This window comes from Oratosquilla oratoria, chromosome 14, assembly GCF_046742065.1.
Source record: "Oratosquilla oratoria isolate Oo_2021 chromosome 14, ASM4674206v1, whole genome shotgun sequence".
In the NCBI taxonomy this organism is placed as follows: Eukaryota; Metazoa; Arthropoda; class Malacostraca; order Stomatopoda; family Squillidae; genus Oratosquilla; species Oratosquilla oratoria.
In genome coordinates, this window is record NC_134790.1 from 18,616,169 (window position 1) to 18,634,524 (window position 18,356).

An 18,356-nucleotide genomic window follows, 5' to 3' on the forward strand; every position below is an offset into this window, starting at 1 on the left:
CAATCTAAACCAGCTTCGCCACAAATACTTATCGACCTCGTAATAAATAAACCCTATCAAGAGCGTTAAGCCTATCTAACTTATTCATGGCTTCCTTAATATCAATATAGACCATTATTTTATTGTGGCCCGTAGTACTAGTATCACAAGAAATAATCATGGCTACAAAAGAGTCCATAACAGATCAAACACCAAGCAATCTTTTCTTTAACCGCATCGTAAATCTTTCCAACAAACTACCTCTTCAAGTGGTAACTTTAAATACAATTGACACTTAAAGTAAGTCAGTGGTTCTTGACACTTGACACTCCTTACACCCCCATTCAATTCGCAAGCAGCCCCCCACCCCCCTCGTAACGACCAATATGCCTCCTCCTCCTCCTGCTGCTGCTGCTCTTTACATCTCCTTTATCCTACCTAACAATGGCTACCAACCACAACCCCTACCTACCGCTGTCAAACATACAAAAACATCAAATCTCACAAATGCAACGCACGACCCAACGTCTCAACACAACACTTCATTCACCATCATTTCCATCTCATTAATTCATTCACCCTCACTGCCAACTCACCACTTCCAAACATATAAATACACCACTCACGCACCTCGCTCTATATATGCTAAGTCTTTGACTGTATCTCTCATTCTCAGGACTCGCAAGTCACCATGTATCACCAAATGTATATGCAACTTATCTACGTGTAATAATTACTCTCCTTCCATTTCTCTACTTTCTGATCGCGGCAGCACCAACTATCACTTTTTTTTCTTTGTCTTCAGCCTTTTGTCTTTTCTCTTCATTTTAACTTCCCAATCAATCAATCTTGGAGATTTACTTCTTCCCCTCTCCGCTTCTTAGCTGTCATAACTTGCACACACAACATGACTGAAAAATAATCTCCTGCCTGCCTCCCACGCATCACCAATATATGCATATAGATATATCTTTGCATATACAAATATATTCTACATTTCTTAAGTTCATCATTTCTATATTGTATGTAAAGCTACAATTTTAAAACAACTTATTGGATGCATAAACATAATCGTTGTAGGATTCATCAACTTTATGTATATATGCATATCTTAACATGTACACATATTCCTCTATTCTACATTTCTTATATATTCTAAGCTTATCATTTGTATACTGTATGTACAGCTACAATTTCAAAGTAACTTATTGGACGCACAAACACAATTGACATAGCATTTATCAACTTTATTTTTATAACTATCAGCTTCACTAACTCCTTTATTCTATATTTGTTATATGCCTTAAGCTTATCATTTATATATACTGTATATACAGGTACAATTTCAAAGTAACTTGTTGCACGCACAAACATAATTCATATAGCATTCACCAAGTTTACTTTTATAACTATCAAATTCATTAACTCATTACATTCAATAAATTGGCCACAGATGCATAGTCTTTCCTCAAATACATAAACACTATCTTCTCGTTTTGTGATTATCATTTATATTCTTATTACGCTATTTATCATTCCATTTAGAACACATGGTACGTGACATTTGTATGTCTAAATGTTCTTATTAGTTCGCCACATTGAGCTACTTTGGTGAATCAGCGTTACTCAATCTTCCATATTCCTGGCATTGAAAAAAGACAAGCAAATAAGTCCTAATATTGGATTTTGTGGTACTCGCCGATAGACTCACACATCCACACAAACACACACACACGCAAGCACACCCACACCCACGCACGTACGCACACACACACACACACAGACACATGAACGCGCACACACACACACATATATATGTATTCATATATACAGTATATATATAGTATATATATATATATATATATATATATATATATACAGTATATATATATATATATATATAATACCGATAACCTAATGAAAAGGTGTCAGTAATTGTATCATGACACCCAATATTGAACATATTTGAGTTGCACATACTAATGGAAATGGATATACATTGTTAGTTTCCTCCTCTGGTAGCTTAGAAGGGCTAGATGGTGGCCACACTGCAATCTGGCTAGGTGGACTCTGTCTTTTCAAGGGAGAGAAGATTCAGATGAATGGACATGAAGGGGTCTGGCACGCAACAATGTATTGTCTTTTAGTCAGTTTATTGATGGAGCAGTGAGCAATATCTTAGTATGTGTGGATGTTCTGCTATGTAGTGCGGTGGGTGTGCTGTGTTTCTTAAAGGTTTAAAAGATGGCCAAAGGTTTAATAAGGAGACAAAATAAAAATATACAATTTTTATACCTTTTATTGTGGGAAAATATCACAACCAACAAACTTTGTATCTATGACTTGATTCCTGGTAGTGACAGGTACTGATGGTATGACCTGCATGACAACTCCAGATGGATGACGAAGTAAGGTCTTGTTAATGTACACCAAGAGCACCACTAAATACTCTGACAAGTACCTGCCAGACGGACATCAAAGGGATAACGGTCTCCCTGCTGCCCATCTTCAGAACATGTCACCATCATCACCTCCATCTAGAGGTGCAACTCCAATGGACAGACACTTTCCAGACTAGGTCCAAGATCTCTTATCAATTTCAACTTCAACATTTCACTCCAGTGAATGCTCTCCTCCTACAAGTCCGTAACACAGAAAATGTCACACACTACAACAACACAACAGTCCAAAGTTTCTTCTCACACAGAGTGATGGGAAGGCCCCAGGACTGTTGCCAGTGATTGTGGTGCTGCAACTTTCCAGTCAGTAAAACTTGAGGTAACAGTTGTTCTTGTTGTTATTATTCCATACTTGTCAAACTTCCATTTCTGAGCCAAAACAGTGTGATACTTAGTCTCATACATCCATAATTTATGGAATTCTTATACAAGAGTGTTTATTCTAATTATAAAATAACACCCTCTTCAATGTAAGCTATTATGTGCAGCCAGATTCCACTGTGCAGTGACCATATGTACCTCCTTTGCTATTATACATACATGCCAAAAGGCCTTCTCCCCCTTATGCCAAGCCAAGCATACACCCACCCTAAAACCTTGGTAAAAGATGGTGTCAAAATCACTGCTTCCAGTGTTACAAATATATCTGATAAAGAGTTCTGTCTTGAAATATTGCCAAAATAAGGACAATATCATCTGGTGTCATCCATTTGTAGATAAAGATGCCACACAACAGTAGCCAAACTTTGGAATCCAGCTGTACAGTGGTCTTATAACAACTGATAAATAAAATTACCTCACCCTTGAAATTCACCTTGTTAAGATGTGCACTTTTTGGGAATAAGGCATTAATGACATGTATAAAAGTTTTTTAAATACTCATCACTATATATTAATGAACTACAACAACTCTTATCACATACAGATGTAGTTACCTTTCCTTGTCATAAAAAAGAATAGAAAGTAGGATATATTGAGAGAACTTCAGCAATTTAAACTATTCCTGGTTTAAACAACATCATCAAACCCACAAGGAAGTAAACTTGCAATTCTCCTTATACTTTTAGCAGAGTCAGTACTTCTGCTCTGCATTGCACTTGGCCTCCTGAGTATTAATGATGAACCAAAAATTCCAATTACATTCAATTTAGATTATATAGAGTTAGGTACAATTGTAAATAATTTTCCAATTTTCTTTAAACAAAGTAAAACTGGGGATCTATGGGCAAGCAACATATATCTAACAAAATATACTTTTTTGTGACAATTTTGGTGATGAGGTTTTTTACTCTTAAAAAGAAAAGAAAAACTGTAAACTGTTATGTTCATTCAGAATGCTGAATACTGTTTTTGATTAGAATAGTGAAAATATACAATATAATAGTGATAAAAATATACAAAGCCTCATTATTGCACCATGGCAAGTATAAATATTAACCCATTTATTTTAAGCCCCATCCACATAAGCAGTGCTTGCATACACAAGTTAGAAATTCATTGTGTGATAGATTCTACCTTCATCCATAATAAAACAAATTTCTCACTTGTGTCTACAGGCACTGCATGCTCATGTGGATAGAGCTCGAGGGAGTATATACATTTATTATTTTCAATTTATTTATTTATTTTTCTTCCTCCAGGCAAAAATTTGATAATTTACTCAGTTGTGGGATGAAATTAGGACAAAAAGGGATTCTTAATAGATAAAGAACCCCTCCACCCCCTAAACCTGTCCTTTTGTCCTAAGTTCACCCATGAACTAAGTAACATCATCTGGTCTTAGCCTGAACAAATACCTATGAAGTACATCAACTTAAGGAAAGAATTACTTTCTAAAATAACAAAAATACATGATGTACTCTTTGTCCTACACATACAGACATACACATGCACACATACACACACACAAAGCATCCACAAGTTTTGAAAACAATAACAACACTTATTTTCAACAACATCACCACATATAAAGACAAAAACGAGTAATAAAATTCAGGGAATCTGCTGGTATTTGCAATAAAAAGTACATCGTCTATGGATAATTCATCCCTTAACCAGAATATCTTCAGTTACAAGCACTCCATATTGGTGACAAATCTGTTAACTTGCATATATCCTTTTCCACCTAGACCACAGCACAAAAACAAGTTATTCTAAACACCCTTTTCTTTCTTAGACAATAGCTTTCATGTTAACTTAAAACACTCCAGTTTGAAATATATCACCTCTACTGATGGCTGTTGTCGGCTTTCTCAGGAGACTCCGAGGCTGAAAAAATACTGTAGGCTACTTTTTCTCCTACACAGGAGATGGACACATTAACACACACACACACCAACTTCATACACATTAATTACTATTCAATGCCCTTCCTATCTCAGCACCTCCTAAAATCAACCCGTACTAAAGACATGAATGCATCAGTATCTACATACATAATACTAAGGGCTTTTTTCCCCTTTAAAGGGAGGTAGCCAAAGTCAAAAGGCATAATTCCACTCCCACCCATTTTATCCCCACCCACTCCACTCCCATTCACAAACCCATCAGTATCAGTATCCACCTAGTAAATTCCACTTGAAAACAGTTACAGCACTTTTTTATTTTCTTTTTAATGGGACTTGGCATAAAATACCATTACTGAACAGACAAGACTAATAAGCATTCAAACTGAACAAACTCTTCACACAAGACATTTGTTACAATATATGGTGGTCCAGGGAAATGGATGTCAAAAATAATGGTCTCCCTGCCACCTGCCTTCATATCCCATTGATACCTTCACCTCCATCTGGAAGTGTAGCTCCAAAGGGCGCTCTGTCTCCAGACCAATCTTAAAAGCTCTATCAACTTTGATTACCGTTTCTCAACATTCTCACATGAGGGGAGCTGACAATCGGTAACTGCTCCCCACCTCATGATAACAGGCAACAGACCCACAAAAAAGAAAAAGAAAAGAAAATCAATAAATAAATAATAAATAAATATATAAAAAAATAAATAAATAAATAAAGAAATAAAATAAAGAAATTAAAAAATTACATCAGTCTATTTCTTCTCAGATCTATGGGAAAGCCCAAAGCTCACTCTTTACTACAGTAGGTTTCCAGTCAGTGAAACCCAAGGCAATAATTATTATCATTATTCTCAATTCCCTATGAAATAGTAAGGAAACAAGTAAAACTCAAAAGATTAAATATTCTGCTGTACAGGTTTGACTAGTTTTTCCTCCATCTTCCCTTAAACAAAATGGCTTCATGCTATCCTTCTTTCCACCTTCCTACTTCATAAAAGAATACTAATAGCATATTTCAATCTATTTCATATAATATTTCAAGGTATTGTGCAATTATACCCTGAGCAACTTAATTCTTTTTCAACAGTCATATCATTTTGTTCTATAAATGTTGTCACATGAACCTGTAAAAAATATACAATATTGTCATAACCATCTTCAGCAAATACCCTCACCCTCTTTCCTTAAAAAGAGACAACAAACAATTCACTGCACAGCTGTTGACAGCCTTATACCACAGGTGCAGTCATGAGAAACCCTACAGTTCATAAAGATCATGAAAATATAGCCATTATGCTTAACACGCACACTTTTTCAATATTCAATCCCACAAGAGTCTGCTGTTACTTGTCCAAAATACAAAGAAGTCCTTCCCCAGGTGCCAAAGTGACATTCTTAAAGATAAGGTAACCCTCCTTATCATGGGATGACACTGCAACAGCTCCACCATAGTAAAGGTGAGATATATCCGCATCCAGCAGCTGTGGACTTAGATTAGAGATGACAGCATACTGGTGACGCCGTGGGTAGAAACGGTCAAGTACTACCAGGCCATCTCTTGCAATCCTCATCTGTATAAATACATACACAACACATATTAGCATTGGTTTGCCTAGGCATACTGATGACTATTTCTCATGGTCTCAGTTATGTTGTAAATAAAAGTGTATTCTTCATGAAACTAGATATAACCACCACAGAGTACTTTGTATTACACTGTCCTACATTCACTCTTTCTAGATAGCAACACAAAATTGATTGATTGAGCTACATAATCACTTCATTGAGTCACTTATAGGCTGAACTGGTGGCCACAGATCTCCTGGAAGAGAACTAAAGCATCCGAGTGATTCACCTGGAGATATGAATAAAATCTGTAGGTTAAAAAGAGGCCAATTATGTGTAATATCAGTTTCCATAACAAAGGTTCTTACCTTGTAATTTGTTGATTTTGTTGGGTGATAATCACCTTCATAGTTAAAGATCCCATTAACATATATTGGAACCTGTAAAATAAAATAAATTAAACCTCTCTACATAAAACTAACTTTTAAAATAAATCTAGATTTTGGTATACATGTATTATACAATGACCAACACATCTTTTGGTGAATAATATCCGAGACTAAGGTTCAGTGCTGCTAAACTATTAAAAAACAAGCATCTCACTTGGATAGACAAAGGGTAAAGTAGGTGGATAGGATAAATGATGTTATAAGAGCACACAGTGAGGATACTAAACAAGTCAAAATGTATGAATGACAGCTGCAGAGGAATGCATGGACAAAAAAATGACCTACTCCTTAAGAGGGATGCATTAGGGATGAAGAGTTATGCTGGAAAAGAGGTGAGGTGCAATTTTTGCATGGTTTAAGCAGAAAAAAAGTAAAATGGATGCATATGACAGAAGCAAAAAGAGTGGGGAGGATTTTACTTTTATGACCATCCAACTTGCTTTGTGGGTGGTGGTTGATTGACTAGAGGAACATAACTAGAAAAGCACCTTTTCTTGTCGGAGTTTTATCATCTGCCTAACTGGTTCTATTGTGTGGTTGTGATTGTAGACATTGTTAAAATCCCATCCAGGACTAAGGCTTTTCCATGGATCTGTAGTGCTAAAGCCTGCAAATTTTTGGTCTGTCCACTGCATAATTGAAGTCCAGTTATGTGGCTGTAATATAAACCATAGGAATTAAAACCAATGTTAAATGACACTTTAACAGGAAAAAAATATATATTCATTCTAATTCCTAGATACATGAATAAATGAGTTACTCTGTAAAAAGATGTTCCCTTGCACCACCTAACTTCAAAGCAATTTCTTACCTCCACTTTCCCTTGCTTAGGGCCATGGAGGTTGATTTCATCTCCATAATGAACAGAGACAGTGCCAGGCAAAGTCAAGAGAAATATGGTAGCCCCAATGGAGCTATAGTGTTGTGCACCAGGACTCGAGTGGCCAGCAGCCAAAGTAGCAACATGCCAGTTGATCCATGGGAAAGACTGGTGGGCATCCCAAGCCACCACAGACTGGATCCGTTCTGGAAGCTTTTCAATGCCACTCATGTCCAGTGGGGCATCGATCAAGTCCACGATTGTGATGAGGCGATCCAGATGAGGGAATTCAAACTCACGCATCTTCTCCAAAAACCCTACAGGTACCTGAATCACATATATACATTATTTTCTATAATTCATCATATAAATGTACATAAACATTAAATCTAGTGAACAAACTATGAGGTAATACATTGCTCAATACAGTAGAAGCCCGATTTAACGAACTAATTCAGCCAAGGTCCAGTCCGCTAAAGTGAATTTTCCGTTAAATTGAGCGAGTGAGCGTTGGTGTAACAGTGTTGCCAGAGCAGATTGTAAAAATGATACGTACCTAAAAATTCCCTACTGTACACACACACACACTTACAGTATATATATTATTGTAAGTGAATTATAGGCAGCACAATCGTGAATTGCAAACGAACAGCAATGTGCAGTAATTTGTTGCAACGTGTGTGTGTGTATTTACCTAGTTGTATTTACCTAGTTGTATTTTACGGGAAGGGGAGCTATGCTCGTGGGGTCCCGTCTTCATATCTCATTTTATCTAAACTATTTTTAAATTCATGTATTGTTTTTGCACACACCACTTTCTCATCTAACTTGTTCCAACTGTCTATTACTCTGTGAGGAAAGCTGTTCTTTTTCAAATCTCTTCTATAGCTGTCTTTTTTTATTTTCTTTCCGTGTCCTCTTGTATTTCTGTCATCCCATTTTATCAGATTCTCTCTATCAGTAATTTCTATGCCTTTCATGATTCTGTAAATAGCTATCAAATCTCCTCTCTCTCTTCTTTGCTCTAGTGTCTGTAGTTCAAGTTTTTGTAGTCTCTCTTCATATGATAGTTTTGAGAGTGTTGGTGCCAGTTTTGTAATTGCTCTTTGTATTCTTTCAAGTTTTTTTATACATTTTTTTGTACTTGGTGACCATATCGTTGCTGCATATTCCAATCTTGGTCTTATCAGGGTGATTAGGATTTTCTTCACCATTTCTTCATCCAGGTATGTAAATGCAACTTTGATTGTTCTTATTAAATTATAAGTCTCTCCAAAAATCTTATTTATATGTTTCTCAGGTGACATATTATTCATAACAATGACTCCCAGGTCCTTCTCATTTTCTACTTTTTTTATTCCTTCTTCTCCCAAATTATATGCTCCTGTTATTCTGTTTTTGCTTTTTCCAAATTCCATTATACTACACTTTTTTGTATTGAACTCCATCTCCCATTTCCTACTCCATTCTTGTACTTTATTTAGATCTCTCTGTAGTGATTCACAATCCTCTTCAGTTTTCACTCTTTTCAGTAGTTTTGCATCATCTGCAAAGAAGCTCATATAGCTTTCTATTCCTTCATCCATATCATTAATATATATAGCAAACATTATTGGGGCCAGAACTGTTCCCTGCGGAACACCGCTTATTACTTCATTCCATTTTGAGTGCTGGTTTCTTATCACTACTCTCATTTTTCTTTCTTGCAAAAAGTCCTCCATCCAATTTAGTAGCTTGCCCTGTATTCCTCCTTCAGTTTCTAATTTCTTAAGCAACTTCTTATGTGGTACTTTGTCAAAAGCTTTTTTTAGGTCTAGAAATGCACAATCAGCCCATCCATCTCTTTCCTGTATTATATCTATTAGTCTTGAATAGAAACATATTAAATTGGTGACGCATGATCGTCCTTGTCTGAATCCAAATTGCCTTGGATTTAACACTTTGTTTTTTTCTAAATATTTTACCCATCTACTTTTGATAATTCTTTCACAAATTTTTGCTATTGTACTTGTTAGAGAGACTGGTCTATAGTTGGTAGGTTCTTCTTTATTTCCTCCTTTGTATATAGGTACTATGTTTGCTTTTTTCCAATCTTCTGGAACTTTTCCTTCTTTCAAGGAACTATTTAGTATGCTATGTATTTTGTCTGCCAGTTCATTCCTGCATTCTTTTAGTATCCAGTTTGCTATTTCATCTGGTCCATGCGATTTTCTGACATCAAGATTACTCAAGTGTGTTAATATTTCATTCTTTGTTACTTTTATTTCTTCCATAGGGGGGACTTTCTCTTTCCATTCGTTCTCTTCAGGTTGTATGTTCTCCCTTGTAAACACTGATTTAAAATGTTTGTTCATAATTTCCGCCATTTCCATTTCCTCAGTGTATTCAACTCCCTCCTGTCTTAATTTCTCCAAGTCTTGTTTGTTTTTCAGTTTATTGTTTACAAATCTGTAGAATAGTTTTGGTTGATCTTTACACTTTTCTATGATATCTTTTTCATATTTTCTCTTTTCTTCTCTGCACATTTGTACATATTCATTTCTATAGCAGGTATATATTTTCCATTTTTCAGGTCTTCTGTCTTTTTTCCATCTGGTCCAGGCTTTGTCTCTATTGTCTTTTAACTCCCTACAGCTTTTGTTGTACCAGCATTTTACATATTCTTTTTCTTGTTTTTGTCTTGGGACATACTTTTCCACTCCTTTTTTGTAAATTTTTGTCAAAATATTCCATTTCTCTTCTACTGTTGTTTCTTCTTTGTATATTTCTTCCCAGTTTTCTTGTTGAAAGAATTCTCTTATTTTATCAAAGTTTGTTTTTTCATACATCATTCTTCCTTTTCTGTATTGTTCATTTCTTTTCATATATTTTTCTTCATTAAGTTCCAGTTCAATCAGTATGTGGTCACTTTTACTTATTGGTGTTTTATATTCAATTTTGTCCACTATTCTAGGTTCGGATGTAATTACTAGGTCTAGTTTCGATGGCTCTTCTTCATTTCTATACCTAGTGTTCTCCTGTATCCATTGTGTCATTGTATGGTCAGTAACCATCTCGAGTAGAGCGTTACCCCATGAGCCGTCTCCACCCTTTACTGTCATTTCTTCCCAGCAGATTTCTTTGCAATTAAAGTCGCCCATCATAACTATTTTTTCTCCCTCTTCCATTATCTTGTTTAATGTTATCTTTGTGTCCTCTAACATACTTTTATGTTCACTCTCTTCCCATGAGTTTGTTTTTGGGGGCACATAATTTATCACAAACTTTCTGTTCTTCTTATCTCTGTCTTCTACTTCCATCATTATCATTTCTACTGTATTCTTTCCATATGTGACACCCTTCACGTTTATATCCTTCTTAGTTAGGAACATAACTCCACCCCCTTCCTTTTTCACTCTGTTTCTAATCCAATAATTATATGCATCATGTCCTACACTGTTGGGTGGTAGTGGACCTTTTAATTTTGTTTCTACAATTCCCATTATGTCTGGTTCTTTTTCTTTCAAGTAATCATTCAGTTCATTCAATCCTGTTATTAATCCATCTATATTTGTGTAAGACACTCTTAGTTTTCTGCCACTTCCATTGTGTTCTCTGTTTCCCTTTTGTTTTTCTCTTGTATGTCGACTTTCTTCAGTTTCATATTCACTACTCTCCAATAGAATCTCTCTTTTTCTGACTCCGTTCTTATCTCGTTTTTTTCCTTTGCTTCAAGTCTTTTCTGTTTTTCTTCCTCTCTTTCCTCTTTATTCATTTCCCTTTTTATCCATACCTTTTTATATTGTTCACTTGTTGCTAGTTTCCCTGTTTTGGATAAGATATTCTCAGCCGTAGTTTGTGACCTGAATTTAATCTTGATTGGTCTGGTCTTGTCTGTACTATATTTTCCTAGCCTGAATTTCTCTTCGATTTGTTTCATTATTTCTGGTTCATCTTCCTGAACTAATTCTAGTAAATTTCTTACTTTTTCATTTTCCTCTTTGATTCTTGTGGTTCTATCTGGGTTATGTTTCTCTTCCATTCCTAATATAATTATACATTTCTTTTTGTCTGCTAAGTCTCTTACTATATTCTCCTTCTGTCTCATCACTTTAATAACTGAGTTTTCAGTTTGTTCATTCATTTGCTGTCTGATTATGTCAGTGAATGCAACCTTGCTATTTTCATGAATTTTTTTCCAACCCTCCTTGTTCTCCATATTATTCTCCTTTAAGACTTTATTCTCATCTTTTACTTCTTTTAACTGTTGTTTTAATTCTTCAATTTCCTTAGTTAAGTTTTTGTTCGCCCTCTCTAGTTCTTCCAATTTTTCAATTCTTCGTATCATACTGTCAACATTACCGAACCTACGCTCCAAGTCCTCGTTCATCTTATCGACCTTCTCTTCTAGTCTTGTCAGTCCCCCCCACCCTCTTTAAATCCCTTGAAAATATTCTCATCACTTTCTACTGTATTGCTCCTATCTATACTTCTAATCTTCACATTCCTATTAGACATGTTGTCATCCTCCAGCTCGTCTTGCGGTCGCTTGTCCACCTTTCGGCGGCCCGTTAGGGCCAATTCCTCCACCTCCTCATTACCTTCCATTTCCCCAGCAATCCCTCCCCCTCTCCTCTTTCCTCACTTTCCCACTACCCCACGAGCAATTTCCCCCCACCCTGCAAATACAAAAAGGCACTTCTCTTTGCGTTGGGATCCACAATCTGCACTTTTCTTCAGAACGTTCTTCAAGCCGTCCGTTCATTGAAAGTGTGTGTGTATTTACCTAGTTGTATTTACCTAGTTGTATTTTACGGGAAGGGGAGCTATGCTCGTGGGGTCCCGTCTTCATATCTCATTTTATCTAAACTATTTTTAAATTCATGTATTGTTTTTGCACACACCACTTTCTCATCTAACTTGTTCCAACTGTCTATTACTCTGTGAGGAAAGCTGTTCTTTTTCAAATCTCTTCTATAGCTGTCTTTTTTTATTTTCTTTCCGTGTCCTCTTGTATTTCTGTCATCCCATTTTATCAGATTCTCTCTATCAGTAATTTCTATGCCTTTCATGATTCTGTAAATAGCTATCAAATCTCCTCTCTCTCTTCTTTGCTCTAGTGTCTGTAGTTTAAGTTTTTGTAGTCTCTCTTCATATGATAGTTTTGAGAGTGTTGGTGCCAGTTTTGTAATTGCTCTTTGTATTCTTTCAAGTTTTTTTATACATTTTTTTGTACTTGGTGACCATATCGTTGCTGCATATTCCAATCTTGGTCTTATCAGGGTGATTAGGATTTTCCTCACCATTTCTTCATCCAGGTATGTAAATGCCACTTTGATTGTTCTTATTAAATTATAAGTTTCTCCAAAAATCTTATTTATATGTTTCTCAGGTGACATATTATTCATAACAATGACTCCCAGGTCCTTCTCATTTTCTACTTTTTTTATTCCTTCTTCTCCCAAATTATATGATCCTGTTATTCTGTTTTTGCTTTTTCCAAATTCCATTATACTACACTTTTTTGTATTGAACTCCATCTCCCACTTCCTACTCCATTCTTGTACTTTATTTAGATCTCTCTGTAGTGATTCACAATCTTCTTCAGTTTTCACTCTTTTCAGTAGTTTTGCATCATCTGCAAAGAAGCTCATATAGCTTTCAATTCCTTCATCCATATCATTAATATATATAGCAAACATTATTGGGGCCAGAACTGTTCCCTGCGGGACACCGCTTATTACTTCATTCCATTTTGAGTGCTGATCTCTTATCACTACTCTCATTTTTCTTTCTTGCAAAAAGTCTTCCATCCAATTTAGCAATTTACCTTGTATTCCTCCTTCATATTCTAATTTCTTAAGCAACTTCTTATGTGGTACTTTGTCAAAAGCTTTTTTTAGGTCTAGAAATGCACAATCAGCCCATCCATCTCTTTCTTGTATTATATCTATTAGCCTTGAATAGAAACATATTAAATTGGTGACGCATGATCGTCCTTGTCTGAATCCAAATTGCCTTGGATTTAGTACGTTGTTTTTTTCCAAGTATTTTACCCATCTACTTTTGATAATTCTTTCACATATTTTTGCTATTGTACTTGTTAGAGAGACTGGTCTATAGTTGGTAGGTTCTTCTTTATTTCCTCCTTTATATATAGGTACTATATTTGCTTTTTTCCAATCTTCTGGAACTTTTCCTTCTTTTAAGGAACTGCTTATTATGCTATGTATTTTGTCTGCCAGTTCATTCCTGCATTCTTTCAGAATCCAGTTTGCTATTTCATCTGGCCCATGCGATTTTCTGACATCAAAATTACCCAAGTGTGTCAATATTTCATTCTTTGTTACTTCTATTTCTTCCATAGGGGGGACTTTTTCTTTCCACTCAATCTCTTCAGGTTGTATATTTTCCCTTGTAAACACTGATTTAAAATGTTTGTTCATAATTTCTGCCATTTCCATTTCCTCAGTGTATTCAACTCCTCCTTGTCTTAATTTCTCCAAGTCTTGTTTGTTTTTCAGTTTATTGTTTACAAATCTGTAGAATAGTTTTGGTTGATCTTTACACTTTTCTATAACATCTTTTTCATATTTTCTTTTTTCCTCTCTGCACTTTTGTACATATTCATTTCTATAACCAGTATATATTTTCCATTTTTCAGGTCTTCTGTCTTTTTTCCATCTGGTCCAGGCTTTGTCTCTTTTGTCTTTTAACTCCCTACAACTTTTGTTGTACCAGCATTTTACATATTCTTTTTCTTGTTTTTGTCTTGGGACATACTTTTCCACTCCTTTTTTGTAAATTTTTGTCAAAATATTCCATTTCTCTTCCACTGATGTTTCTTCTTTGTATATTTCTTCCCAGTTTTCTTGTTGAAAGAATTCTCTTATTTTATCAAAGTTTGTTTTTTCATACATCATTCTTCCTTTTCTATATTGTTCATTTCTTTTCATATATTTTTCTTCATTAAGTTCCAGTTCAATCAATATGTGGTCACTTTTACCTATTGGTGTTTTATATTCAATCTTGTCCACTATTCTAGGTTCAGATGTAATTATTAAGTCTAGCCTCGATGGTTCTTCTTCATTTCTATACCTAGTGTTCTCTTGTATCCATTGTGTCATTGAATGGTCAGTAATCATCTCAAGTAGAGCATTTCCCCATGAGTCATCACCACTCTTTACTGTCATTTCTTCCCAGCAGATTTCTTTGCAATTAAAGTCGCCCATCATAACTATTCTTCCTCCGTCTTCCATTATTTTAGTTAATGCTATCTTTGTGTCCTCTAACATACTTTTATGTTCACTCTCCTCCCATGAGGCTGTTTTCGGAGGCACATAATTGATCACAAATTTTCTGCTCTTCTTATCTCGGTCTTCCACTTCTATCATAATCATCTCTACTGTATTCTTTCCATATATGACACCTTTCACGTTTATATCCTTCTTAGTCAGGAACATAACTCCACCCCCTTGTTTTTTCTCTCTGTTTCTAATCCAATAATTGTATGCATCATGTCCTACACTGTTGGGTGGTAGTGGGCCTTTTAATTTTGTTTCTACAATTCCCATTATGTCCGGTTCTTTTTCTTTCAAATAATCATTCAGTTCATTCAATCCTGTTATCAATCCATCTATATTTGTGTAAGACACTCTTAGTTTTCTGCCACTTCCATTGTGTTCTCTGTTTCCCTTATGTTTTTCTTTTGTATGTCGAACTGCTTTATTTTCATGTTCACTACTCTCCAATAGAATCTCTCTTTCTCTGACTCCGTTCTTTCCTCGTTTTTTGCCTTAGCTTCAAGTCTTTTCTGCTTTTCTGCCTCTCTTTCCTCTTTATTCATTTCTCTTTTTATCCATACCTTTTTATATTGATCATTTGTTGCTAGTTTCCCTGTTTTGGATAGAATTTTCTCTGCCGTTGTTTGTGACCTGAATTTAATCTTAATTGGTCTGGTCTTATCTGTACTATATTTTCCGAGTCTGAATTTTTCCTCAATTTCCTTTATAATTTCTGGTTCATCTTCCTGGACTAATTTTAATAAACTGCTTACTCTTTCATTTTCCTCCTTGATTCTTGCGGTTCTATCTGGGTTATGTTTCTCTTCCATTCCTAATATAATTATACATTTCTTTTTGTCAGCTAATTCTCTTACTATATTCTCCTTCTGTCTCATCACTTTAATAACTGAGTCTTCATTATGTTCTTTCAATTGCTGTTTGACTATGTCAGTGAATGAAACCTTATTCCCTTCTTGGGTTGTTCTCCAATTTTTAGCTTCTGTAGCTATTTTCTCTCTGTTTTCATTACTATTCTTCTTCAATTTCTCATTCTCCTCCTTTACATTTCCTAACTGTCTTTTTAGGTCCTCTATTTCTTCAGTTAAGTTTCTTTGGAAAATGGAGTCTACATTACCTAACTTACGCTCCAAGTCCTCGATCACCTTATCAACTCTCTCCTCTAGTCTTATCAGTCGGGGGGGGGGTTGTGTCCCCCCCACCCTCTTTAAATCCCTGGAACATATTCTCGTCACTTTCTACTGTATTGCTCCTCTCTATACTTCTAATCTTTACATTTTTATTAGACATTTCATCCTCACTCAATCTTTTGTTTACCTTTCGCTTGTCTGTCTGGGCCAAGTCTACTCCCTCCTCATTTCCTTCCATTTCCCTCAGTAATCCCTCCCCTTTTCCTCTTTCCCTACTTTCCCACTAGTCCACGAGCAATTCCCCCCCCACCCAGTAAAAACACAAGGCACTTCTCTTTGCGTTGGGATCCACAAACTTCAATTCTCTTCAGAACGTTCTTCAAGCCGTCCATTCGTTGAAGTGTGTGATTGTGTATTTACCTAGTTGTATTTACCTAGTTGTATTTTACGGGAAGGGGAGCTATGCTCGTGGGGTCCCGTCTTCATATCTCATTTTATCTAAACTATTTTTAAATTCATGTATTGTTTTTGCACACACCACTTTCTCATCTAACTTGTTCCAACTGTCTATTGCTCTGTGAGGAAAGCTGTTCTTTTTCAAATCTCTTCTATAGTTGTCTTTTTTTATTTTCTTTCCGTGTCCTCTTGTATTTCTGTCATCCCATTTTATCAGATTCTCTCTATCAGTAATTTCTATGCCTTTCATGATTCTGTAAATAGCTATCAAATCTCCTCTCTCTCTTCTTTGCTCTAGTGTCTGTAGTTTAAGTTTTTGTAGTCTCTCTTCATATGATAGTTTTGAGAGTGTTGGTGCCAGTTTAGTAATTGCTCTTTGTATTCTTTCAAGTTTTTTTATACATTTTTTTGTACTTGGTGACCATATCGTTGCTGCATATTCCAATCTTGGTCTTATCAGGGTGATTAGGATTTTCCTCACCATTTCTTCATCCAGGTATGTAAATGCCACTTTGATTGTTCTTATTAAATTATAAGTTTCTCCAAAAATCTTATTTATATGTTTCTCAGGTGACATATTATTCATAACAATGACTCCCAGGTCCCTTCTCATTTTCTACTCTTTTTATTCCTTCTTCTCCCAAATTATATGATCCTGTTATTCTGTTTTTGCTTTTTCCAAATTCCATTATACTACACTTTTTTGTATTGAACTCCATCTCCCACTTCCTACTCCATTCTTGTACTTTATTTAGATCTCTCTGTAGTGATTCACAATCTTCTTCAGTTTTCACTCTTTTCAGTAATTTTGCATCATCTGCAAAGAAGCTCATATAGCTTTCAATTCCTTCATCCATATCATTAATATATATAGCAAACATTATTGGGGCCAGAACTGTTCCCTGCGGGACACCGCTTATTACTTCATTCCATTTTGAGTGCTGATCTCTTATCACTACTCTCATTTTTCTTTCTTGCAAAAAGTCTTCCATCCAATTTAGCAATTTACCTTGTATTCCTCCTTCATATTCTAATTTCTTAAGCAACTTCTTATGTGGTACTTTGTCAAAAGCTTTTTTTAGGTCTAGAAATGCACAATCAGCCCATCCATCTCTTTCTTGTATTATATCTATTAGCCTTGAATAGAAACATATTAAATTGGTGACGCATGATCGTCCTTGTCTGAATCCAAATTGCCTTGGATTTAGTACGTTGTTTTTTTCCAAGTATTTTACCCATCTACTTTTGATAATTCTTTCACATATTTTTGCTATTGTACTTGTTAGAGAGACTGGTCTATAGTTGGTAGGTTCTTCTTTATTTCCTCCTTTATATATAGGTACTATATTTGCTTTTTTCCAATCTTCTGGAACTTTTCCTTCTTTTAAGGAACTGCTTATTATGCTATGTATTTTGTCTGCCAGTTCATTCCTACATACTTTCAGAATCCAGTTTGCTATTTCATCTGGCCCATGCGATTTTCTGACATCAAAATTACCCAAGTGTGTCAATATTTCATTCTTCGTTACTTCTATTTCTTCCATAGGGGGGACTTTTTCCTTCCACTCAATCTCTTCAGGTTGTATATTTTCCCTTGTAAACACTGATTTAAAATGTTTGTTCATAATTTCTGCCATTTCCATTTCCTCAGTGTATTCAACTCATTGTCTTAATTTCTCCAAGTCTTGTTTGTTTTTCAGTTTATTGTTTACAAATCTGTAGAATAGTTTTGGTTGATCTTTACACTTTTCTATAACATCTTTTTCATATTTTCTTTTTTCCTCTCTGCACTTTTGTACATATTCATTTCTATAACCAGTATATATTTTCCATTTTTCAGGTCTTCTGTCTTTTTTCCATCCGGTCCAGGCTTTGTCTCTTTTGTCTTTTAACTCCCTACAACTTTTGTTGTACCAGCATT

General features: G+C 35.4%; 1 protein-coding gene across 1 annotated transcript in view; it reads right to left on the reverse strand.

The window, feature by feature from the left end:
* Positions 1–2,262: 2,262 nt before the first annotated feature.
* Positions 2,263–18,356, reverse strand: part of LOC143032764 (trehalose synthase/amylase TreS-like) — a 49,658-nt gene continuing 33,564 nt past the window's right edge. The window contains exons 3-6 of the mRNA XM_076197755.1: positions 7,561–7,896; positions 7,238–7,405; positions 6,669–6,740; positions 2,263–6,305 (exon numbers count right to left, since the gene is read on the reverse strand). Of these exons, the coding sequence (XP_076053870.1) occupies positions 6,078–6,305; positions 6,669–6,740; positions 7,238–7,405; positions 7,561–7,896 (804 nt within the window). The 3' untranslated portion in view covers positions 2,263–6,077. The remainder of the gene's footprint in view (positions 6,306–6,668; positions 6,741–7,237; positions 7,406–7,560; positions 7,897–18,356) is intronic.